The 25,216-nt window shown below is 39.5% G+C and overlaps 1 protein-coding gene across 1 annotated transcript in view; it reads right to left on the reverse strand.

Moving 5' to 3' along the window:
• Window positions 1–25,216, reverse strand: part of LOC150079152 (uncharacterized) — a 61,644-nt gene that overhangs the window by 31,573 nt on the left and 4,855 nt on the right. Inside the window, exons 3-4 of the mRNA XM_090382580.1 lie at window positions 23,074–23,261; window positions 4,763–4,910 (exon numbers count right to left, since the gene is read on the reverse strand). Coding sequence (XP_090238706.1) covers window positions 4,763–4,910; window positions 23,074–23,261 — 336 coding nt within the window. The remainder of the gene's footprint in view (window positions 1–4,762; window positions 4,911–23,073; window positions 23,262–25,216) is intronic.

Below are 25,216 nucleotides of genomic sequence, written 5' to 3' on the forward strand. Positions count from 1 at the left end.
TTTCCTATCTTAATATAGTATACAAAATAGCATTATCACCTTAGAATTAAAACATCTGTCGCGATTCTTTATAAATACTCGTATTCTCAGATTTACGTTAAGGATGTGTATTGATACAACGTAAATCGAACATTTTTCCCTCCCTCATAAGTGCATTTATATTATAAAGGAGAGATACGTTCCCCTAGTAAAATTTTTAGAGTCACCGTAATTTAAGCTTCACTTATCATTAAATAAAAAATTAAAACAAATTTTTTTAAGTCTCAACAGAATTTTACTTTTTCTTCTCTTGATACAACACAGTGAAAAAGCTCACTCGTTATTACGCAGTTGAAAAGGTCACTCAGTCCTCGACCGAAATTGTAGCTCCGTTCAACGTTTGGGTGACCTTAAACGATAATTGGCTATTCCTTTGACCTTTTTTTTTCTCAAAGAAAACGAAAGCTTCAGCCGTTCTGTTGTAAAAAGGGAAAGAAGAAATGCTGGCTGCATTTCTTCTTCCTCTTTGCACCCTTATACTTTGTTGTTCTGCTTCAGCATCTCCAAAATCTTATTTTCCACTTCCACAATGTGCACCTGAATTTCCAGGACACTCCAAGTTCCTGAAAGCACTCTGGCCACACATATATCACGCCACTCATCGTCGCCCGAGTGACTTCCTCCCATGATTCCACAGTTTTGTCTATGGCTTCCTTAATAATGTATCCCCAGCGAGAATACTCCAACTGACGAAAAGTCCTCGCAGCCTATCTCGGTGATCAGTTGTCGCAAGGTCCACAGGAGTTAACAGGTTTGCTTGTCGCTGTCATCCCTTGGTCCATTAGTCCCGGGAAAGAGGTAGTGTTGCTGGCACGCAAACAACTTGTATGTTGTCATGCAGGTCTTACGTGTGGGAAGCATGTAATTTGAGTTTTCTTATCTATTTAGTTCGTTATTTTTATTTATTTATTTTATTTCTTTTTGCCAGTACAACAAAAGCCTGTGGCTTTCTTGCACTATAAGGCGATTGCTATTACTATTACAACAGAAGCTTGGTGTTTTTATCAGAAAAAAAAATTCTGTAGCATAATGTGTCCTGCCACCTGCATATTTAAGGTGTTTTACATTTAAGAGTCATCGGCAGGTGTTAAAAACGTTTTAATTCTGAGATATTAATAAAATTCATGGATAATAATATAACAATGTTTTTATTTGATTAATAATAATTACATATCGGTTACTGAAAATATTGGTCTGTGATCACTAAAGTAGGATATATAATTTTTACATTGAAGAGTTCAAGACTAAATACACCATCTGTAGTTGTTCCATTACGTGTAGTATTTATCGAAAGATCTGATGACGTGTCCAAGTTGAAGAATGTTTTCATAAATGTGCACAACTCTTTTCCAGCCTCACAGTTTAAATGTAAAGAAAATTCATTCAATCTGAAAACACCAGGTGACTTGAAATCAGATGCGTTTTCCAATTAACGCATTTCAGTTTTTTGTATCTTAAAACCGTAATATTTCTGTTTCTAAATTCTTTAGCTTTCCAACGATATGCTATAAGTCCACATTATCCCGTTTATTACGTGAGAAATTCCTTGATCATATTTTCCACTATCCTGGAAAAAACTTCTGCAATTTTTGGAGGTTTGAAAGTTTTTCCTCCAGTATAGAATAAAGATTAAGCTCCGTGCAAAATTTCATTAAATTTGGTCCAGTAGAAGATAAATTACAATAATTCGCTTCTGGCGGAAGCTGGAAATGGTCACTTCCGTAACGCTTTTCGCATGACGGTTTTTCGTTACAAAGTTTTTGGAATAACGTCAGTAAAAACGTTTTTAACGTCAAAAAAAAAAAAAAAAACACTGAAAACATCCACCATTGTTGACATTTTGTTTCTTACAAAACTTCGTGGCGAAGGGAGAGAAGAAGCGAAAGTTTTTAATTTATAATTTAAAATTTCAAAAATAAAGACGATGTAGTTTGAAACATCAGAAATCGGAGACTGCCAATTTAGTAGGCAGTCTCCGATCTCCGACGGAGACTGCCTCATAATATAGGCAGATATATTGACGTGAAGCCTTTCTACACGAGCGAATGAAAATTTGTAGAGTGCAAATTATTTATTTCTGTTCTGCCAATATTCATAATAATCCAATAATGTTATTCCACACCGTGTAGAAAGGCTTACTTCGATTCGAATTTCGGCGAGACTGGAGGGATTTTTATCGGCTTTGCTCACACCATGGTTATAGGGACGGATTTAAGTTTTCAGTGACCCGAAGTGCAAATTCAACAGATGGATACTCTCCTTAGAGATTGGGAACCATTTCGTGGGAGACCCTCCTCCAGTTAACGCTTCATGCACTTGTGCATAAATCGTGATCGAGTGACAGTCACATGTTTTTTTTCTCTCACTAACCCTCCAAACTACGGAATAGAAGCGATTTACAGACAATATTCTGGTGCTTCGTGGCCTTAATTGCCTCAGTGCAAACAACAATACCAATGTTTCCTGAAAGTTACAGTAAATATTAAATTAAGCCAAGAAAGTCATCCCGTTGGCATGAAGAAAATCGGGTAATTATGAACTTTAACAGCGGGAAAGTTTGCATCAAGCTGATCAACACTAGCATTTGGACAATCAACTCTGTACATCGAGCTGCATGCGGGTGACATCTATCACTGGCAGTAGCTGTCCAATAAACTGTACGCCGTTTCATTTGTTTAGCATTTCTTTACAGTATTTCTATAACGAGATGCGAATGGTTTACAAATTTTTATTTTCATTAAGATTAATTTTCTTCAAAGTTAGCCTTGAAATAAATGTTCCTCAAGGTCAAGGTTTAACCTGCTTTTACAAAAGTGAGATCAACTACTGGAAAGTTTACCTCTAATTAACTGAAATTCCTGTGGTCCTATTCTGTAGCCATTATGGAATATAAGCAGAAAATTTATTTATTTTAAAGTTGGCAATCGATGAAAATCCTTTAACTGGCAGTAAAGAATGTGCTTGACGCGTTCTGTAGTTTCGATTGCACTACGGTGGTAATTATTGTAATTTTATTCGATGCACTTTAATTGTTTACTAACATCAGTGTGCACACTTCCAATAGGAATGCTCCTCTGTGATGATCCCCTCGGAGGAGATTTGAAAGGACTGCAACATCCAGTCAGATCAACCTCTGTCAGCAACGACGACATGCCTTATCAGGGCTCATCCATGCTCGATACTGTTCAGCAACCAGCTACCATCACAAGAAAAATCATCCGCAAATTTTTTGTGGAGTTGCCCGTGCAAACCTTCGTACGTTCTTAAACATGATCCATCAAAATTATTCGTTGTTCGATTGTTAGAATCAATTTAACTTTGAAAGAATAAGAAATCACCACAAACCGTCCTGTTCAAAATACTTTCTCCCCACTGTATCCTATCCCACCATGGTGCGCAATTTTATTAGATTCTTTTGACTGTAATAAATACGTGAGAGGTGCACAGGGACTTTTTGATAGCCCTACAATGTTACAGTTTCTATAATGAATTTAGCTGCCATCATTGCCAATGAAGTTAGAGATCAGCATCTGGATATCTGTTCACAAAATGGGAACAGATTTCATTTCAATTATGACCCATTTATCAATGCCGAATTTAAGTTGTCTGGGGGAGCCTGGCGCTCATACTTTTAGAAGTCCTAAAATGAAGATCGTAGTGGGCTGGACGAAAAGTAATTGTTGTTCCAGGAACCCCACAACCGTGGGCCTCTTGAGCAGCTGCACCCGGATTTGCAGGGGTGCATTCCATTCAAAGCCTTAGACACCTCAGTGTCTAAGGCTTTGAATGGATTGAGGTAGCTCAATGTTGATGGCAGCCTTACTGCCCAGACCACACATATGAGGAAGTATAAGTTTCAATTGAGGAAGGATGATTGCAGAATAGATGTGCGGAAATTTGCTTTCAGCCGGTGGATAGTTGATTATGGCAAAAAACTTCCATCTGTTGTGAAAGTGGGTAATTTGAATAAGTGGGTAGTTTGAATAAGCTTGCTTTCTTGCATAATTTGCCACTAATAATGTTAATGTCCCAGCAACTTATGGCCCTAATTGATGAAAATAATAATATTCCAACTAATAAAACAATTAGTTCATAGGTAAATGCCTAATTTTCATCTCTTTCAACATGGCTTAGACGTGGCGCACCTAGAAATTTGTTTTTGAGGTGGAAGTATGCTGCACATTAGTAGCTTTTACAAGTGTCATGACAGTACAATTATATAATGTAAAGAAAATGTTCTTAGGAGAAATTTTTTCCTCTAAACTCATCCCCGGTTGCGCCTATAATGGTGTATAATGGAAGTTCATTCAAACTTGTTTCAAAATGGCAACAAATAAAATACAAAAACAACGATAGACAACATTAAGATTCTTTCATATTAAAAAAGAAATGTTTTAATCAGAGTGTAAACACAAGTTATGACTGGGTGACGCTTACAATTTCAGTGGACACCACTCCGTTTTAAGGTGTTGGATCTAAATTAACATCCCTATCAAGGTATGTTATAATTATTATGTTATATCGTGTGTATTATATTTGATTTTATCGGACTGTAAACGAAAATCCAATCAGAAATATGTTATTAAGAATACACACACAGTAATCTCATTAGCTTGCATACCATTTTTCGAAAGTAGGTTAAAAAAAAACAGGCCAGCAGTATGGTCATCAGTATCAGCAATTAATCTTAGTTATTATAAAGGAACAAATTAAATTGATTTACCAGTGCTCTGTTCATTAAACTCTGTCCGCATCTTCCATAGAAGTTGAAAGCAGTGGCTCCTTTTGTTAATCGGGTATGACACGTCCGCAGAATGTCCAGTAGACACCCAACGCCGTCGTGGATGTCACACACAAATTCTTGGATGAAGCTATGGAAGAAAACATATTTTAGAATAAATTAAATATGTCTATTAAATATTTAAATACTTTCTTTCAAAGGTGTCTTTTGGAAGATCTTTAGATACTTGCAGACAAATTCCTGTCGTGAAAATTATTTAAAAAAATAAAATGTTTTACTCTTTCACCAGTCCTTACTTGACGTCAAATCAACCTTTCCTTTTTCACTGGAATTTGAGCTGTTTAACAATCTCTTAGTTCCAGCTCGAAACAAGTGATCAAGCTGTACCTGCATGTTCGCCCTGTTTGCCTGATAACAATCTTTCAAAAATAATAAAGAACATTACATTTGAAGAGGTGAGAGTCGTTTTCTCATTAAATCAATATAAATCTTCCACATAAATCCATGAAGAACATAGTGTATTTATATGGAAGTTCTACTCTTTCCGATTATATTCCCTTAATCTTTGACACAGATCTTAAAATTGCTTTTAATAATGGTCAACAATTAGATGTCCTCTACTTGGATATTTAAAAGCCTTTAATTCAGTGAACCATGACATTCTATTACAAAAATTGCACTATTAAGGGAATTCGTGGGCTTGTTAAACTAATTAAAGAATCATTTATTAAATCGTTTTATTACTATAAAATAAATAATCAATTTTCCAGCTACAAAAAATGTAACTGAGGCTCAAGGGTCTTGAGGTACACCTCACGTCCATTATTATTTCAATTTATTTAAATGATAATATAGTCACTGATATAAAGCACCCTGAAATTAAAAAAAATATATATATTAAATTAAGTAAAATTAACAAAATAAATAAATTATTTAGTTCGTTAGTGTTTAAATAGAGTAATGAGATTAGAAAATCAGTTGGAATTGGAAAATTCTTTTTAACAAAGGTTTTTAAAATATTGATCTTTTTTGTACTGTTTTTTTTACTTTGACTGTTGTTCTAAATGTTTTATTATTGTTATATTATTTCTCCATGATGGGGATTCCATCCCATGACGGGTGCTGGTACCAAGTGCACGGAGTGGTTGTTATGTCTGGCGTTACCGTTGGTCGAGGAGCTTTTTTGACTATCCTACAGATCTTCAAGATTGAAACTTTCTGGAGTTCCTTGTAGGTGTTCTCTGGGACACCTATTGCTGCTAGTCTGTTATGTAGAGTTTTTGGCACCATGCCGGTGGTTGATATGATGATCCGGATGGTCGTTATTTGTTGCATATGCCACATCTCTTTGATCTCCTGTCCTAGATTCGTGTACTTCCTGATATTTTCCTCGCGGGATTTCTGAAGGTTCGCAGTGTTGAGCACTGCTACTATGTCAATCAGAGAGGTAGCCTTTTCCTTCTTGTCAAGGGTTTGCCCAATCTGTTGTGCAAGATTGTCTTGTGCGTTATTATGGCTCGGTCCCAGTACAGCTTGTGGGTTGGGGTTTCTATTACGGCCTGGAGTTCGTATTTGTAATAAATTACACTTTCTTTGATCAAGTGGTATTTCCTCGCTAGTTTCTGACGTATTGTCCTAGCTACCTGGTCATATCTACGAGTGTACTCCATATGCGCGATCACCCTGCATCCTGTGGTGATGTGTTAGATCGTTTCTGAGGCCAAGCGGCATCGTCGACATGTGTCATCTGACACTCCAGTCTCCTTTGCGATGTATATTCTATAGTTCCTGGTGTTGGATGGGGAGCATGAATCCTGCAGTCTTGGTGGCAGAGCGTCCCACTCGTGAGCCATGCATTGGAAGCCATTTTATTTATATGGTCCTGATGGAAGTCATTGTAGTGTCTACCATGGAGTGTCTTCTTTGCCCATCTTTCTAGATTCATTTGCTCTGTCTGGGCGTGAGGGGGCTTCTCGGTTTGGTTGAGTAGGGTATGCCGCTTGTCTGTCTTCTTTATGGCCTAGTAGAGTACTGTGTTTTTCTGGAAGTAATCCTTCAGGTTAACTATCGCTGTCTTCTGTTGCTCGTTGAGGTCTATTATGTCCCTTCTTCCTTCTTTCCGAGCTATTATGAGTCTCTCTGCGGCTGACTTCGGGTGGTGTTGGCGGGTCTTGGTTATCATTGTCCTTGTCTTTTTTCATGATATCCTCCAGCTCGGTGCTTGTCCAACCTCTCATCCCGAAGGAGTATGTTAGCACTAGGACTGCAGAGGCGTTTTCGGCTTTAACTGTAATCCCTCCGTTCAGCTTTGCTTCGAGCAGGTTTCTGAGTCTCTGATGATATTTTTTGATCAGGCAGGTCTTGATCTCCTTGTGTTCTAACTGCTAAGCGTGCATCATCCCCAGGTATTTGTAGGTCTCTCCTTCTGTCATCGCTTCGATCTCTTTACCAGTCTGTAGATGGTAGTTTCGGCCGACTAATTCCCCCTGCTGCAATCCGTGTGTCTTGCATTTGTACCAGCGTTTCCCAACCGGGGTCCATAGAAGCTTTGAGGGGGTCCACAAGAAAAAAATTGTATTTCGGGGGTCCATAATATGAGCTAAGGGGTTCATGATAAAATATTATAAATAAAATAGTTTGTTAAATAAAAATAATAATATTAAAATAAACTAATGTCATAGAAAAGTCCAGAAATTCGCAGTTAGAAGATATTCGTATTTTCTGGAACCTTCTTTAGTTGACGCAAAAAAAAAAAAAAAATTTCTTTCCATAGAAAATTCTCGAAGAAGAAAACATTATTTGAGCACCGACTAATCTAGAAAGAGTCAGTCATTTCATTCTATAGTGAGTAATCGGCATCGTCGTGGTGAAATCTATTGTTTGTGTTATTGAACGTTATTGTTCTAGTGAACTATATTTCCATTAGTACCTACAAGCATTTCCAAGATTAAATATTTGAGGTTAATAATATTATTTTGTTTTCAGATTATCCATGGCTCATGCAAAGAAGAAAACGAGACAATATTTGACTGAATATCTGTCGTATGGTTTTATTGAATCACCAGAGAGTATCACAAAACCAATGTGTCTTAAATGTATGACTGTGCTGTCTAATGATAGCGTGAAGCCAAATAAGCTTCGTCACCATTTGGAGACAAGGCACAGCGAAAAGAAAAATAAATCAGTAGAGTATTTCCGAAAACTACGAGACAATTTTCAAGGAAGAAACAAATTGGATCAGATTTTTAGTAAACAAGCAAGCAAGCAATAAAGATAGCGGTTTATTAGTATCATATGAAATCAGCAAAATCTGGAAAGCCACATAGCATTGGTGAAAATGTCATCTTGCCTTCGATATCAGTTGTAATTTCAACAATGTTAAACAAAAATGTACGTGAAATTACCGATAACCTTCCTTTGAGCAATAACACAATATCCAGACGCATTGATGAAATGTCTGAAGATGTAGAAAATCAACTTATTGCTCAGTTACGAGTGAAACAGTTTGCAATGCAACTCGATGAATCAACTTTGTTATTGTTATGTTGTAATTTGGTTTTTAGGAGCATTAGCAACTAAGGCCATATTGCTCTGGGGATATGCGGTGGTCATTCCCCGACCTTACCGCATCCTCCGTATTCGGTGGTCACGGGCTCGAATCCCGGTCTAATAAAGAAGCGTGTGCTACGCACTGCTTCTCCTGCCCACCTGGCTACGGAGGCGCCCGAATCAACTTTGATGGGCAATGAAGCACTTTTGTTGGCATATGTAAGATGTATGGATGATAATCAACTCAGAGAGGAAATGCTTTTTGCAAGATTCCTCAAAACAGATACTAAAGGTGAAACAATATTTAAGAAAGTCCAGTCTTATTTTAGAGAAAAAAATATTCCACTCGAAAATTTAATGGCTTGTACTACTGATGGCGCTCCTTCCATGGTTGGTAGGTACAGTGGGTTTGTTACTCATTTAAAAAATGCATTGCCAAAAGTATTTTGCATACATTGCGTGATTCACCGCCAACATCTGGTGGCAAAGAGATTGAGTGGATGTCTTCATGAAGCCTTAACTCTTGTAATAAAAGCTGTCAACCTCATTAAGGCTAATGCTCTTCAAGATCGTCTCTTTCGCAAATTTTGTGATGAAAATGAAGAAGGATTTGTACTGCATACAGAAGTGCGATGGTTGTCTAAAGGCGATTGTATTCGTCGCTTCGTCGTCCTTTGGGACAGTATTGTATCATTTCTAAACGAAAAGGAGATTGGAAAACAGTTGGTTGCCATGAAAACAGACATATTTTACCTCTCAGATGTGTTTGAAAAACTGAATTCTCTTAATAAGCTGCAGCAAGGACATAATTGCGATTTCATATCTAGCAAAGAAGCCATTAATGCATTCCTAGGCAAACTCAAATTGTACAGTCTTAATATCTCACGCCGTGCGTTTGACCAGTTTCCAAACCTTGCTTCAGTTAGCAGTGATTTAAAAGATGATGATTGTGTTGTGTATGTAGATCATTTAAAAAAAATTTATGAAGACACGCAAGTTCGGTTCATGGACCTACTAGAACTGAACATCCCAGATTGGGTGCTGATTCCATTTGAGGTAAATGTTGCTGATGTTGAAATTGATTTACAAGAGGAACTTGTTGAATTGCGCTCTGCTGAGACAGTCCGAAGTCTATTCAAAAAAGGAAAGCATGATGTATGGAAGAATAGTGACATTGCATGTAAATATTCGCTTTTATGGGAGAAAGCTAAAATGTATGTCGTTATTTTCACATCATCTTATCTTGTGGAATCTGGCTTTAGTCGTGTAACACAGTTGTTAACAAAAAATCGTAATCGCCTTGATATAGTAAAAAGAGATGATCTTCGTCTGACTCTCACAAAATTGGAGCCAGATATTAAAATGCTAATATATGAAAACATCAGCCAGAAGGATCTCATTAGTAAGGCCTATTTAATAGCCTTAGGAATAAATTTATATATGTTGTTTGAAATAGTATTTTTTTAAAGTATTTTTTACTAATTCTGTCATTACAAGTAAAAATATGTTTCAGTTTTATCAATTAATTTTCAAAATTTGTAATTTACATTTTTTATATTATATTGGAACAACTTTAATAGCTTTTACTAACCTAAAAATAAATATTTCATTTAGGAATATTACATATGCGTATATGGGGGTCCACATACGTAAAGTTAGGACTCAGGGGGTCCACAAGCAAAAAAAGGAACCCTTGGTCTAGATCAAATTCCATCCTGATATCATTGCTAAATTCTTCGGTGATCTGGAGAAGTTGCTGGAGTTGCCTCTCGATTGCTGCGTAGAGCTTGATGTCATCCATGTACATCAGGTGGGAGAGAGGCAAAGGTTTTTTTCCTTCCTTCCTTGAGGTTATATCCATACTTGCTGTTGTTGGGCATGATGGATAGCGAGTTCAGTGCTAGACAGAACCACAGTGGGCTCAAGGCATCCTGAAAGATTCCTCTCTCCTGATGGGGATCGGTCTGGTTGTGATATTTTCGACCTTGATGGTGGCACTCCATTTCGCCGTGGTTGCTTCTAGAAAGTTTGTTACTGTCGGATTGACCTTATAGATCTTCAGGGTCTCTATTAGCCAACTATGAGACACGGAGTCGAAGGCCTTGCGGTAATCGATTTAAGCTGTGTAGGTTGCGGCGCGTCTTGTAGGCTTGCTCTATATGTGTGGCATTTATGGTTAATTGCTCCTTGCATCCTTTCTGCTGTTAGGCCATTATTTTCTGATTCTCCAAGTGGTCTGGATATCTTCTTGGTTATGCGGTTAGGATCTTTTACACCGTTGGGAGACAGGTGATTGGCCTGTATTTCGCCGGTTTTCTTGTATCTTTCTTTAGCCTTTAGATATGTGATTTTTTGAGTAAGAAACTCTGGGGTTGTCTCCGGTGACTTATCATCCGGATGAACTTCTCTGCTTTTGTAGGTGCTTCTGTGTGCAAGTGAACTTCTTGTACCGGTAGTTGTGGATGTTATCTATTGCTGGAGTTCGCCAGTTGTGGGACCTTATCCTGATCGCCTGTTTTACTTCTTCATCAATCTTCCATTATGTCATCTCTTGTATGCCCTTAGTTTTCTTCTGTTCCAGTTCTATCCAGTGGGTCGGCTGTCATGTCTTACTTCACTGCTCCATACTTTGCTCCTGAACTCCTTAATTGTCTCCTGCTCGGATGGTCCGATACTCCTATAGAAAGCGCCTTGGTTTCCATCGAAGATTCGGTTGTGTATTTTCCTCTGAGAGCTCTCTTTGTATCGGCGTTGTCTCTTGCTGAGTGCGAGGAGATTCTGCTTTAGTGTGTCTAAGTATTCTCTTATTCTCTGATCTTTGGTCTCGTGTTTGCTGTGGACGTTGTCTCTCTTGAGGATGCTCTTTACTTTTCCAATCAATTTCTTACTCTTATTACCCCCTTAGTACTGGGTCAATTGGCCTATCTTGACTCTTAATTCTTCTGTCTTCTGCTGAAGTCTTCTTTCCCAAGCTAGCGGTTCCTTGTTTTTTCGATTCTTCTATTGCTAGTCTCTCGTTTCTCTTCCACTATTATAAAAAACACTGAGGAATTTTATTGTGGCTTAAACACAGAGCGTACAGATAAAGCAGAAATATATGAGCTTTCGGCTATATGGTAGCCTTCGTCAGAATTAAAATACATGAATGGCAGTTGGAATGAAGATGTGCACTGCCAGGTGCGTGAGACACGAGGTTTAATTGTTTGTTGACGTCTGTGGCTGTGACGCATGATGACGTGGCCAGCGCTTGTCCAATGACAGAACTACTGACTCTGTGATCGGGTTGACTTGGCAACCACTGTTCCTGTTTAAGGATTTATCCGAAGATTTTATATTTAATGATTCCAACCAGGTACGCTTCAGGTAATGGTGGGATCTGTCTACCACCACGACATCGCGGTGTGGGTCGATGTCGTGGTGGGTTGTCCAGACATGTTCGGCGATAGCTGAGTGTTCTATATCCGCTAAACGGATCGCTCTTTTGTGCTCCGAGAGACGTTTCTCGAGTCGACGTCCAGTCTCTCCGAAGTAGCAGCTAGTGCAGTCACGGCAAGAGATGCGGTAGACTAAACCGCTCTGCAGAAGGGTGGGGACAGGTGTTTTCACGTTGGAAATGAAAGAACGCAGTTTCCTGCCTGGGAGCTGGATGCACTTTATTCCGTGCGTTCTCAGGATTCTACCGATCTGTTGTGACAGGTTGGGGTAGTATGGGATGAATGCCCTTGTGGATGGCTCGTCACTGTTGGTGTTGTAGCTGGTCGTCACGATGTCACGTGTCTGTAGATCACACCTGTCGAGGACGTCAATGGGGTAGCCACACCTCGTAAGGTCTACTTTGACCCTAGTGACCTCTTTGCGTCTTTCATCAGCGGAGCTGGAGTGTGTCCAGGCGCGAGTAAGCAAGGTTCGGGCCGTGGAGAGGAGGTGGCCTCGCGCGTGTGCTGACCGGAAGTTGGTAAACTGGCCAGCACACATGGGCTTACGATAAACTGTAGTCCTCAGGTATGTGCCTTCACGTCGGACAAGTGTGTCTAAGTATGGTAAAGAGTTGTTCGACTCCAGCTCAATCGTGAATTTTATGAAGGGTTGACGATGTGTTCGTGGTCATCCCTAGAGACTCAGGTCAGCGACTTCTATCATACCTCAACTCACTATCGCCCTTCATAAAATTCACGATTGAGCTGGAGTCGAACAACTCTTTACCATACTTAGACACACTTGTCCGACGTGAAGGCACATACCTGAGGACTACAGTTTATCGTAAGCCCATGTGTGCTGGCCAGTTTACCAACTTCCGGTCAGCACACGCGCGAGGCCACCTCCTCTCCACGGCCCGAACCTTGCTTACTCGCGCCTGGACACACTCCAGCTCCGCTGATGAAAGACGCAAAGAGGTCACTAGGGTCAAAGTAGACCTTACGAGGTGTGGCTACCCCATTGACGTCCTCGACAGGTGTGATCTACAGACACGTGACATCGTGACGACCAGCTACAACACCAACAGTGACGAGCCATCCACAAGGGCATTCATCCCATACTACCCCAACCTGTCACAACAGATCGGTAGAATCCTGAGAACGCACGGAATAAAGTGCATCCAGCTCCCAGGCAGGAAACTGCGTTCTTTCATTTCCAACGTGAAAACACCTGTCCCCACCCTTCTGCAGAGCGGTTTAGTCTACCGCATCTCTTGCCGTGACTGCACTAGCTGCTACTTCGGAGAGACTGGACGTCGACTCGAGAAACGTCTCTCGGAGCACAAAAGAGCGATCCGTTTAGCGGATATAGAACACTCAGCTATCGCCGAACATGTCTGGACAACCCACCACGACATCGACCCACACCGCGATGTCGTGGTGGTAGACAGATCCCACCATTACCTGAAGCGTACCTGGTTGGAATCATTAAATATAAAATCTTCGGATAAATCCTTAAACAGGAACAGTGGTTGCCAAGTCAACCCGATCACAGAGTCAGTAGTTCTGTCATTGGACAAGCGCTGGCCACGTCATCATGCGTCACAGCCACAGACGTCAACAAACAATTAAACCTCGTGTCTCACGCACCTGGCAGTGCACATCTTCATTCCAACTGCCATTCATGTATTTTAATTCTGACGAAGGCTACCATATAGCCGAAAGCTCATATATTTCTGCTTTATCTGTACGCTCTGTGTTTAAGCCACAATAAAATTCCTCAATGAATCCAGAGCGCGTAGGCCTGTTTCGTTATAAAAAACACTACTTGCACTCTGAAATGAATTATAAATAATGTGTAAAAAATATATCGTTGCGTAAATTGAAGAGTTGTGACGTAATTACCTTTTAAACCATAAGCACGCTTCTCTCCTTTCCACTTAGTAGAATGCCAAAGGGTTAAACAATGGCGTGATGAACAGAATGGAGAAGGAAACATATTTAAATTTCAGGACTAACACAAAAAATTGACCGACTTCATCCATCAACACAAAAACGTAAACGTTAAGACTAATTTGACACTAAATAATTTCTGAATGCCTTTCATAACGTTGAAAACGAATCACGCAAAGCAGCACTTGAGATAATGTTAGCGATTTAAGTAGAATTCTTTTAAGTCTGAACAATGAACAATGGTGGACTACCGAATACTTGGGAGCAATTAAAGTTATCGGGACAGCTGTCTGCAGCCTATCAATAACCGGAAATGGCTATTAACACGCTTAATATGTCATCAGCTGCTATTTTCTATTCACCGTGTAATCCAAGTGTTTGCATTAATAATTAAGGCACTCGTTTGCGTGTTTCAGATGATTGACTCTGCATGAACCCAACAGCAGCGACTTCCATTATTACTACAACCTGAATTGGGGAGGGGAGGGGATATTCCTGCTGATGCTGTTGCCAGCAGAGGCGGGACTGCTTTAAAGATGTAGCAGGCAACCTAATTTCCACGCTGATGCCATTTGACTCCAAGTGAACAAGCAGGTTTGTCGTCTCTTAACCCGAATGATTTTCTAAATATTGTTTACTTCACATTATACTGAGCATTGCATTATGCAGAGAGGTACTGCCATTGCTCTAAATAATTTCGAGGAGGGGCACATCAATGTAAATGATACCTTGTTAATCCAAGAACGTTGTTGTTGTTTTTTCCAGTCGTGTCGAATTCAGCATTTCTTGCTTGAGGGAAAGAAGCCGAGGAGTTTTAAAAGTGTCCTTGGAATTTTTTAAATAAAATTATCCCCCACTTTGATTTCCTTTTTTTTCTCTTAGCATCCCTCCTCTTCGTAACTAGCCCGAGTTTTTAATCATTCGACATTGCGACATTCTCGATTGCTAGAAAAAATCCCGTAGTGCAATTCTGTTCACTCGCGCCAGTCAAAAAATAAAAAAAAAAGATGAAGATCACTGAAAACAATCTTGGCTGGCAGACAGGGAGGAATAAATTACGGTTAAAGCCTGTTTTAATTTTCTTAATTACTGTCTAGCAAAGATATCTTTTGGAAGGCAGATTCTTGTAGACACATTGTCAATAAAATGTTTATTTAAAAAATTAAAATGAAAATAAAAGCGTGTCCTCCGGTTATTCATATAAAAAGAGGCTGTTGCAACATCACTGTACATCATTGCAACATCATCAGTGTACCAGGACTTGGAATTGGGGCTTACTATACCCAGATACCGAATACCGGGATTTTGATATAAAAATACCGGGTTTTCGGTACTATTATTTCAAAAATAATTGTTTATGATTTATTCGCACAAAGGTTATAAAATCACCAACCAAAAAATGATAAATATTTACAAAAGTATATTGAGCAGAATTTCGCAAAAATCATGCAATTAGACTCCAATACAGTCCATTTTACAGTTTACAGTCCATTCTTGAAAGCTTTTTTGAGTTGAGATATTTTGTGCAGAAAGCTTTGATTTAGATTCAAGTATTCATTTCTGTGAGGATGAATTTAATTTATTATCTGCGGCTATATCTACACTAATCTTTTAAGTGCAGATGCTGCCATAAATTTACGATGAAAACTCTTGGCAATCAAAATTCTTAAGTAGCTTGAGAATTACATGCGGAACTGAAACTTCGTATTTCGCAGAGGAGTTCAGATTTATCACAGGTTCTTCAGTATTTGCAAAGCGGGACACAAGATGATAGCAAATTATTTCCCAGACTCAGTAAAGATATTATAGTGAAAATTATACTTCGCTTAATAAAACGACTTTCTCCTTCAGAAAATGATGAACAGAATTCAACCTTAGAAGAAGACCAACGTGGAACAAAACATCAATGTTCCGCAAATTCTTTCCAAAATAAGAAATTGCACAACTCTAATGAGATTTTAAAAGATAAACTTCAATCAGCAATTAATTAAAAGAAGAAATGTTTATTGCAATAATAATAATATTACAATTCAATACAATGCAATATTGCCCTTCATGGCCACCAGGCCAGGGGCTAACAGTAAAATACAGAGGGTTGATTCAGCCTTTTGATAAAGATTTTGACATTAATCCTGCTCGTGACATACAGTAGCAATGTAAATTTTTTTTTTTCGTGCAGGCGCAGTCTCAAACCTTATGAACAGGTGCATCAGTTGTAGAAGTTGTTTTAATGTCGACATGCCTCGGAAATTGGACCCATGGTTGGAGGGTTACATAACCGTGCTTTCCGAAGAAGGGTACATTTATGCGAAAATTATTGATAGGTGCAAGTCGGAAAAATTTTAGTGTATTGAAGTTTGGTATCCATAAGGTTTTGAATGGCAAAGAAAAATTCTGTGAAGCTGCTGCAAGTGGGCTGAAAACACCGAAGAAACTGCAACCTGCTCCAAGTCGAATGAGGAAGGTAGTACGAAAAGTGGAGTCACTTGTTGGTGGTGAAAATCCAAAAACCCAAACAGCTATAGTGTCACGTGTGGGGAACAGTCCCAGTCAACCGTTTGTCGCATAATCAATGAAAATTTGCAACTGGAGAAGAAGCACAAGGCCCTGGTACACCACCTAGGAGCAAGGCACATTGCAGAGCGGCAGGTCAATGCTCGAAAACTCTACGAAAAATATCTGACAGCTGAAAGGTGGAAATTCGTAGCGACATTGGACAAAGCGTGGGTATACCTCTCCGATTGCAACAAAATTCGGGAAATTTATTACCGTCCACAGAGTGGCAAGGTCTTTCCAACATGGCCGCGTCAGTGCAAGGAAAGTTTTGGCCGAGGTTTTATAGTTGTAGCCGGTTTTTGTTATAACGGCAAATTTGAGTTGCGTGAAGTTGCTAAAAACGTGAAAGTCAACTCAGTGTATTATCAGATTGAAGTTCTACAGGCGTTGTTTGAACGTGAAATACCCACATTGTACGGTTCTGACGCTGAAAAGGTGCACCCGGATAAGGCTCCCAGCCACACATCACGTTACACCCGCGTTTTTTGCAGAGAATGGAAACGGCGACAGGTATTCGTTCGATACCGTTTGAAGATATACCTGTTAAATCACCTGAGGCAGCGCCCATGGATTTTCGCGCATTCGGACTTTTGAAAAGAGCTCTCAGAAACCGCTGCCCCAGAACTGTTGAAGGTTTGTGGAAAGTCTGCCAGCAGGAATGGAACAAGATCGACTTGGCAATTTTGCAGCGCGCTTTACTTCAATGAAAATTGCGATGCCGTGCGATAGTCCATGAGCAGAGAAAACAAATAAACACAACCGGTAGTGGCAGCACGGAATTTCGTAGTTTTAAAGGACAGTCAAAATCGTTATCAAAAGGCTGAATCAACCCTCCGTAATAAATATAGAACATTGGTACATCAAACATAAGGAAGTACATATGTGGAAATACAGCTCAAACCTCAAAGTATAATACAGTTATTTACAGTACAATACACTTTGCTGGAACTTTATTAGGTACACCCCTGCTGTGCACACAAATGGTATATTCCACAACGTTGCAAGTCAATGTACGTTTGTGCGTTTTATGTCAATGTACGTTTTATGTATGTAAGTTAAGCGTACAAACCGTAGCAAGAATGGAGAAAAGGAGTGATCTAACGGACTTCGAATGTGGCATGGTAGTAGGTACAAGAGGTGCTGGACAGAGCATCTCTGAAACGGCAGTTCTCCTGAACTCTTCACGCAGCACAGTTTCAAGGGTGTATCGAGAATGGTGCAACGAACAGAAAACATTTTCTCAACGGCATTCCTGTGGAAAAAAATCGCTTGTTGATGAGAGAGGTCAGAGGAGGATGGCTAGAATTGGGCAAGCAAACAGACGGGCCACAATGTCGCACATCACGTTACAATCTTGGTGCGCAGAACAAAATATCGCAACGGACCACTAGTCGCACTTTGTCGCGAATGGGCTACAACAGCCGACGGCCACATCGCATACCACTGTTATCAATGAAGAACAAGAGAGTACGCCTCCTGTGGGCACAGCAACACCAGCACTGGACTATCGAGGATTGGAAAACAGTTGCTTGGTCTGACGAGTCGAAGTTCCTGGTGCATCATGTTGATGGAAGGCTCAGAATTTGGCGAAAACAACATTAATACATGGACTCGTCATGTCTGACGACTCATGTGCAAGATGGTGGGGGCAGTGTTATGGTGTGGAGAATGTTTGGCACACGTTGGGTCCATTGATACCCATAGATTCACGTCTGAATGCCACATCGTACCTAAACATCGTTGCCGACCAAGTGCACCGTTCATGTTGACAATTTATTCTCAGTCAGATGGTTACTTCCAGCAGGATAATGCGGCGGTGCACAAAGCCCGAATCACTAAGGAATGGTTCCAGGAACATGATAATGACTTTTCTTTGCGGCAGTGGCCCGCTGAATTCCTTGAATCTCAATCCTATTGAACATCTTTGGGATGAGCTGGAAAGGGATGTTCGCTGCAGGCCTACACCTCTGTCGAATCTTAAGGAACTGCGTGACACACTCATGACGGCATAGTACTCCATTCCTGCACAACGTTTTCAGCATCTTGCTCAATCCAATCCATGCCTAGATGAATTCAGGCTGTTTTGAAGGCTAAAGGAAGCTCAACACGCTACTAGGTAGGTGTATCTAATAAAGTGGCAGCACAGTGTATATAAAGAAGATACTGGCGGAAACAAATAACTTCATGTAGTAATATAAGACAGGCAACATTCGTTGCACTGAACAGAAGTAGTTAGTTCATCATTACTCACTGTCATACTGAAAAGTTAGAGTGCCATCTTCATATCAGGTGGTATTGTTGGCTTACAGCAGTAAGACGAGCTTCGAGGAGAAGGATCAGGGACAGGGAAATAAAATTCAAGGATGTGGCGTCTGTATTCCCTGTCACACGTGAACTTATTAAGGTCACCATTGCGGAGCACACGAAAGTAGTTGAAAAGGCAGGAACCTATTGGATAGGTGGAGACGGCTGAGATGTAGGCATAGAGGAGTCGCTCTGAGGGAAAGCTGAGGGACTCCCCATGAGCACAGGTCCCAGAATGATAGTGCCGAGATCTCGCCAATGATAATTTTGATAGTCGTGGGCGTTTCACCCTAATCAGTGTGGGGAACCTGTGAATTTGAATCAAACTGGCCATTTCAGTTGTCTTTAATTGTGGAGGAAGTTTGTTTGTTTATGGCCCGTTTTAAGAGCCAAAACTCGGCAGAAAAAAGTAGCCTGATTGTGCTAGGGGCAGCGGATGTCCATACCTCTGCAGCATATAAAAGCGGAGAGTATAGTGTGGTTTTTATATATTTTCTAGTAGTTGTGACTTCATTAATATAATGCAAATGCTGTTTGGCAATCCATCGGAGTCGAGCTGCCAGGGTGAACAGCTACCAATTTTAAACACACACACCAACCGTTTATGACTGGTTGAATAATGAAATAAAATAAAATAAAATGATAGAAAAGACTAAAATAATATTTACAAAAAACTTTTAGTCATTTACAAAAAACTAAACTATAACAAAAGTAAAATAAGTAAATAAGTTAAAATGCATTAAAATATAAATATAAAAGCGATAAAAAGACGATAAAAAACACTAGAGCTTTCGGAGGTGTCTTCCTCCTTCCTCAGTAATAGTGAGACTTAAATGACACATCCTTAAATACCAGGTTCACGGCACACGTGGATGACCAGGCGCATACTCAGCATTCCTTTCACTTGTACCGGAACCGGAAGTGGACTGGACACGTGGAAAATTAAAACGTTTGTCTCTTGTCAAAACCACCGCCTCAAAAAGGGGGTGAAGCCTAACTCCCCTGTCTCTGTTTATACTATTGTTACCAGAGGATCCAATCCACAGACTTTCCAGCCACTTGCGGTCCCAGAATCTATGCGCCCGGTCAAGGCGGTGGTTTTGACAAGAGACAAACGTTTTAATTTTCCACGTGTCCAGTCCACTTCCGGTTCCGGTACAAGTGAAAGGAATGCTGAGTATGCGCCTGGTCATCCACGTGTGCCGTGAACCTGGTATTTAAGGATGTGTCATTTAAGTCTCACTATTACTGAGGAAGACACCTCCGAAAGCTCTAGTGTTTTTTATCGTCTTTTTATATTTATATTTTAATGCATTTTAACTTATTTACTTATTTTACTTTTGTTATAGTTTAGTTTTTTCTAAATATTATTTTACAGTCTTTTCTATCATTTTATTTTATTTTATTTCATTATTCAACCAGTCATAAACGGTTGGTGTGTGTGTTTAAAATTGGTAGTATGAATAATCCCAACCTCAGAGGCCTTATTGCAGATATAGGGTGAACAGCTTGTCTATGTGGTAACTGAAGCAGAGCTTAGGATCAAAAACAACCTAAAGATCAGTATGCTTATATACGATGGGAATAGGAGAATTACACCGAATTGGTTGAATATAAGAAGGCGTTTTCTTTAAGGAGAATATCATAAATTCATATTTTTCTGGGTTTATTTTTAATCCGAACTGGTTGAGGTAGTTTTCTGTTTCCATGAGTGCATTATTAACGGGTTCTGTTATCACGAGAGGATCATTGTAAGGAGAAATCGGCGTGAGGAGCTTTATATCATCTGCATACATAAAGTATCATGCCTAGACTCAACAAGTGGGGAGATAGTGCTGTAAACAAGAGCTCAGATAAGACACCACCCTGTGGCACGCCTGAAGAGATACTTCGCTCGTATATGTGCCCATGGGCAGCAAGCTGGATTATTCTGGTTTGAAGGAGTGATGTGAGGAACTGTAGAGTGTCTCCCTTGATCTGATAGTGGTCTGAAAGTAGCTTCAGTATTGCAGGAACTTTTATAGAGTCGAAAGCTGCTTCAGAAAATAGAGTCGAAAGCTGCTTCAAGATGGCGTTTCGTGGAGTCTTTATGACGCCTCGTAGATAAGAGCAGAATATTGTCTTACGTGGCTGTGGCCGACCGGGCTAGCCGGGTGGGTAAAGTGCCTCCCTGGCAACCCAAAGGTCGCGGGTTCGATTTCCGCTTCGGGCTTGGATCAAAGTACTACAAAACTTCGGGAGGTGCATTATAGCCACAGAAGCCTATGCGCCAACAACTACCAAAAAAAAAAAAAAAAAAAAAAAAAAAAAGAAACGTGGCTGTGACACGAGGATGGCCGCAAACAGTTCTGCGTGTTATCTGGTCAGCCAATTTGCATATTTTAACTGGTTGCGCGCTACTCTGTTTATGAGTTTTGTGTTTGTTCCTTAACTTTTGAGCGCCAGTTTATTTAGTAGGAAAGAATAACAGGACATGTACGAGACGAACTTCCCGAATTCCTCAAAAGACAGAAGCAAGCTCAACTGATGCAGAGTTAATAATGTGTCGTGTTGTTATCCTCTACGCTGGCTGTGTTTCTGTTAAAATTAGATTAATGGTGTGTGTGTGTGTGTGTGTGTGTGTGTGTGTGTGTGTGTGTGTGTGTGTGTGTGTGTGTTAAACTTAAGAGCAACTAAGGCCGAGACGTGAGTAATTGTATCTGTCTGTAATTCCATGTATTCTTAAGTAGGGTTGCCTGTTTGCTAGACGAAGAATCAGTTTCCGGGAGATGAAACCATGCGACGAATTCAGACATGTTGTAAAGCAAAAAAATTAAAAAAAAAAAAAAAACGATAAAAATTGGACGGGATTCACACCAGGATCTTTTCCATCCTGTGCGTAAGGACAGTGAGTTACTACTTTGCCAACCAGAGACTTTGTACTAAACCAATAAAAACAAATTATACAATGAACAGTACGACGTTGAAAGCAATTTTCGTCCAGTCCATGGCTCTGAACACAAGCAGTTTCTGTATTTCAATATTGATGCAGACTATAGAGACGCGATCTATCACTCAGGAGTGGGACTACTATGCAGAGGAAAAGTTCTTGAAATGGATATGAATGAAGACATTGATCCACTGTTCATAGAGATGAACGATAATTATGATAAAACACCTGAACAGTTTGAACTTGCGAGGTTGGTAAACTGCTCTTTTCCTCTTCCGGGAAAAATAGCAGTTTACTAACCTCGCTCTACCCTGGTATTATCAAAAAATTTACTACAATTGTGGAAAGTTTAACCGAATAAGGCGAAAGCAGCTCCTTTTCCTCTTCTGAATAAAAATTCAAAATTTTAAAGGTGCACTCGGCAAAGTAGGCAGCAGAATTTGAACTTTTTAGATCAGAGTTTGTTTAGAACCAGGTTCCAAGACTTCAGACGGCATGGCGTATCTCTTTGAACCACCCTTTGAAGAAAACATTGAACCAGTGAGAGAAAATACTAATTAGAACCATATAAAACTGAAATCAAAATATCTTAACTCACAGCTTATTAGACACATTGCAAAACTATCTCTCAAACAAGTTACTTAGCAACTTCTTTCAACTTCTAAGATGTACTTTCTTTGACAGCTCCCGCATGTGTGCGCAACTGTTTTCGAAACTAAAGTACGTACTTCAAATCAAAACAGAAACGGGCTTACTGGCAAACACTTGCAGAGAGTAACTGAAAAAGTTCCACCACTTGACAACAAGTCCAATGTTCGTGACGTAATGAGCGACAAGCGGTACCAAGTATCCCATTAGCAAGGTTACATTTAAAGTTTTCCTTAATTCTACAAAGAAACACTTGTTTTTCACCCTCCTTACCTTTTCCATTTATAACCCCGTGGGCAGCAGCGATGGTAATATTTCCTGATGTAGCCTAGGTTCTTGAATGGTTTTAACCGAAAGGTTGTACACCTTCCTGCTCCTTTACCTCAAATTCTCTATAGAAACTCTCACGTGTGTCCTAATGATCAATTCGAAGTTGTCAGAAGCACATTTTTATTCATTTATTATCGATCTAAAGCAGTGTGAACACGCCACCACTCTATAATGAAACATATGAAAAATCGTCCGGCGTGTAGAATGTCCCTTAGTGGCCATTAAAATGTCCATTAGAAAGAGTCGCACCGTGGAGGATTGATTTTCCAAAGCAAAACTCAGTAATCAGCCCCCTGATTACTGAGTTACTGCTCCCAGAACTCATATTCATGATGAGCCAGAAAAATGAAGTCCGTTGGAACAGGCTACCACTCATGATTAGAAAAAAATTGTTGTTTTCGCTGGAAGTGTGCAGTTCATTTATAATTGGGTACTCTCTGAATAATGAAAAATATCTAACAATGGGGATATGACTATTTGCCAGTGGTTACTGCAGGACGAACAACTTATTTAATTGGGGAGGATTAAAAGGTTGATTATGCTATGGATTGTGGATTTATAGCGTACTGTACGCCAATCTCAAATGTGTTTTAAGGAAAGTTTCCTACCTTAGGGGAGCGTTCTGCATGTCTTCCTCCAAACGACGAAGTAGAAAGGACAGTCGTGGGATTCCCGGAGATATATTTTCATCCCCTGGCGTTCCCACATTTGGGTCATTCTTCCTTCGTTCTGCGAGTAAATGGCGTTTCAAATAGAAGATATAATCGGCTGCTGCTATGAACCGCGGTCTCTGCATCTGCGGGAAATAAACGAAGGAAAAAAAATCTAAATGAAAGTTTTAAAATGCTTTGATTTTGAAATAAGGAAAACTAGTAGTTATTTCCAGTTACTTCTCGTTGTTATTAGCCAGGACCCTCCTTGCGTAAATATCAACAAGAAAAAAAGTCAGAGAAATAAAACAAACAACAAATATAATTTAAGAGCGAGGCCAGAGGCTAGGGCGCCATTTTTATCGTATAATAATGTAACAAGTCCATGACTATACAAGCCACCTTTTCCTATTTTGTTTGTCAAATAGGGTCCGTCATTCGAACATGCCAGTCATGTTCAAATGGCACACCGAATATACTATTATCTAGGCTTTATAATACACGCATTTGAACTAAATTAGATATCTCTCTCTCCTTTGCTTGGAATTTAAAAAAAATAATATTATTATTATTAATTCTGCATTCAGCCAAGTAACGTGCTTTGTCTGTTGTGCAATAACTGGTGTTGTTGATCTCTTCTATTATATATTTTTTGTTCAGTCTGTTCCACAGGCTTTCCTTTTTAGCTGTGATGTAATAACACGCCGTGACCATTTTTTCATACTTGTGGCAGCAAGTACGAACAATTGCCATCATGTGATCTTGTTAACAGAATTTTCTTGGTTTCGACATAGCCAATCGAGGTTGACCTTGTTGCTATCTTGACCCATATATTGCAGTAGTTATTACTTGTTACACAAATGTTAAGTGAAACCATTAATTTTCGTGTCTCCTGAGAAACATTAATTAAAAGAGCTGTCTAAAACAGTTTGCCTGTGGTCACCTTCAAGAACGGTGAATGAATTTTAATATTCTTTAATGTCAAAATGCCCAACAAGTTTATCTTGAACTGGTTCTTGAGTACATTTTCCTCTTTGGACCGCTAGAATTATCCTCCTCCCCCCACCACCACCACTAAATTGAGGTGTAACATTTCGTGCTGCTGTCATCAACAATTGTCATTAAAGTTGCATATAATTTCCCAGAAATACTCCCAGTTACAACACCCAAAAGAAGTGTAACCACCTGGTAAGACGCTAGCTCTTTCCTATCTCCATCTTTTCTTGTCTCCATTAGAGTAATTAAAACTCCTGAACTGATGAAATGATTAGTAGCATTACGATATTCCCAAAGAAATTAATAGAATTAACATTTGAGCCCACGACTGTAAATGAAGGAAGGCCAAGTGATATTTAAAAAATTATTCATTAATGGGGAGTAAATAAGCAAACTTATTTTATCACATGAGATGATTACTTCGTTCGGTTGCCACTCTGCGGAATATCCGAGAGTATGGAGAAATATTCGTAATTAACAGTAGCGATCAAATATATGAAGACCGAATAGCATTTATGAAGTTTTCTCCAATAAACGTTTGATAGATTTCATTCGCTATCCAATATTTACTGAATCTTCTATGTTACTTGCTTATTCTCTGTTTACAGGGTGAGGTTCTCATTTCAGGTCACTTCCCACCAAGCGATGAAGGTGGTAGGCGTCAGACTGCATTGAATAACGAATCGCAGTGAATATATCGGCTCAGAAAAGGATTCAAATTGACAAGGCAGTGGCTGATTCTCTAGAATCTAATACATTCGGTAAGAATACATAACTACCTCCTGTTAAGGTGAGAATATCGAGGTGTTTAAGGCTTTAAATGGATTGAGTAATGGCAATACTGATGGAATCCTTCCTCTTGATCTGAAAACATTCGTGAGTGGGCATAAATTTAAACTGAGGAAGGATGGTTGGGACAGATATGTGTAAATTTGCCTTCAGCCAGCGGTTAGTTGATTGTTGGAAGTAAGTTCTATCTGTTGTTAAAGTAGGTAGTCTGAATAAACTAAAGGAAGAAGTAATCAAATTTTTGGAGGAGATGGACAGGTGAGGTTGGTAGTTTTTTTTTTTTTTTTTTTTGACTTATGCTCAATAAGCTTGCTTT

This window comes from Mastigoproctus giganteus, chromosome 10, assembly GCF_048544385.1.
Source record: "Mastigoproctus giganteus isolate SK-2022 chromosome 10, ASM4854438v1, whole genome shotgun sequence".
Classification (NCBI taxonomy): Eukaryota; Metazoa; Arthropoda; class Arachnida; order Uropygi; family Thelyphonidae; genus Mastigoproctus; species Mastigoproctus giganteus.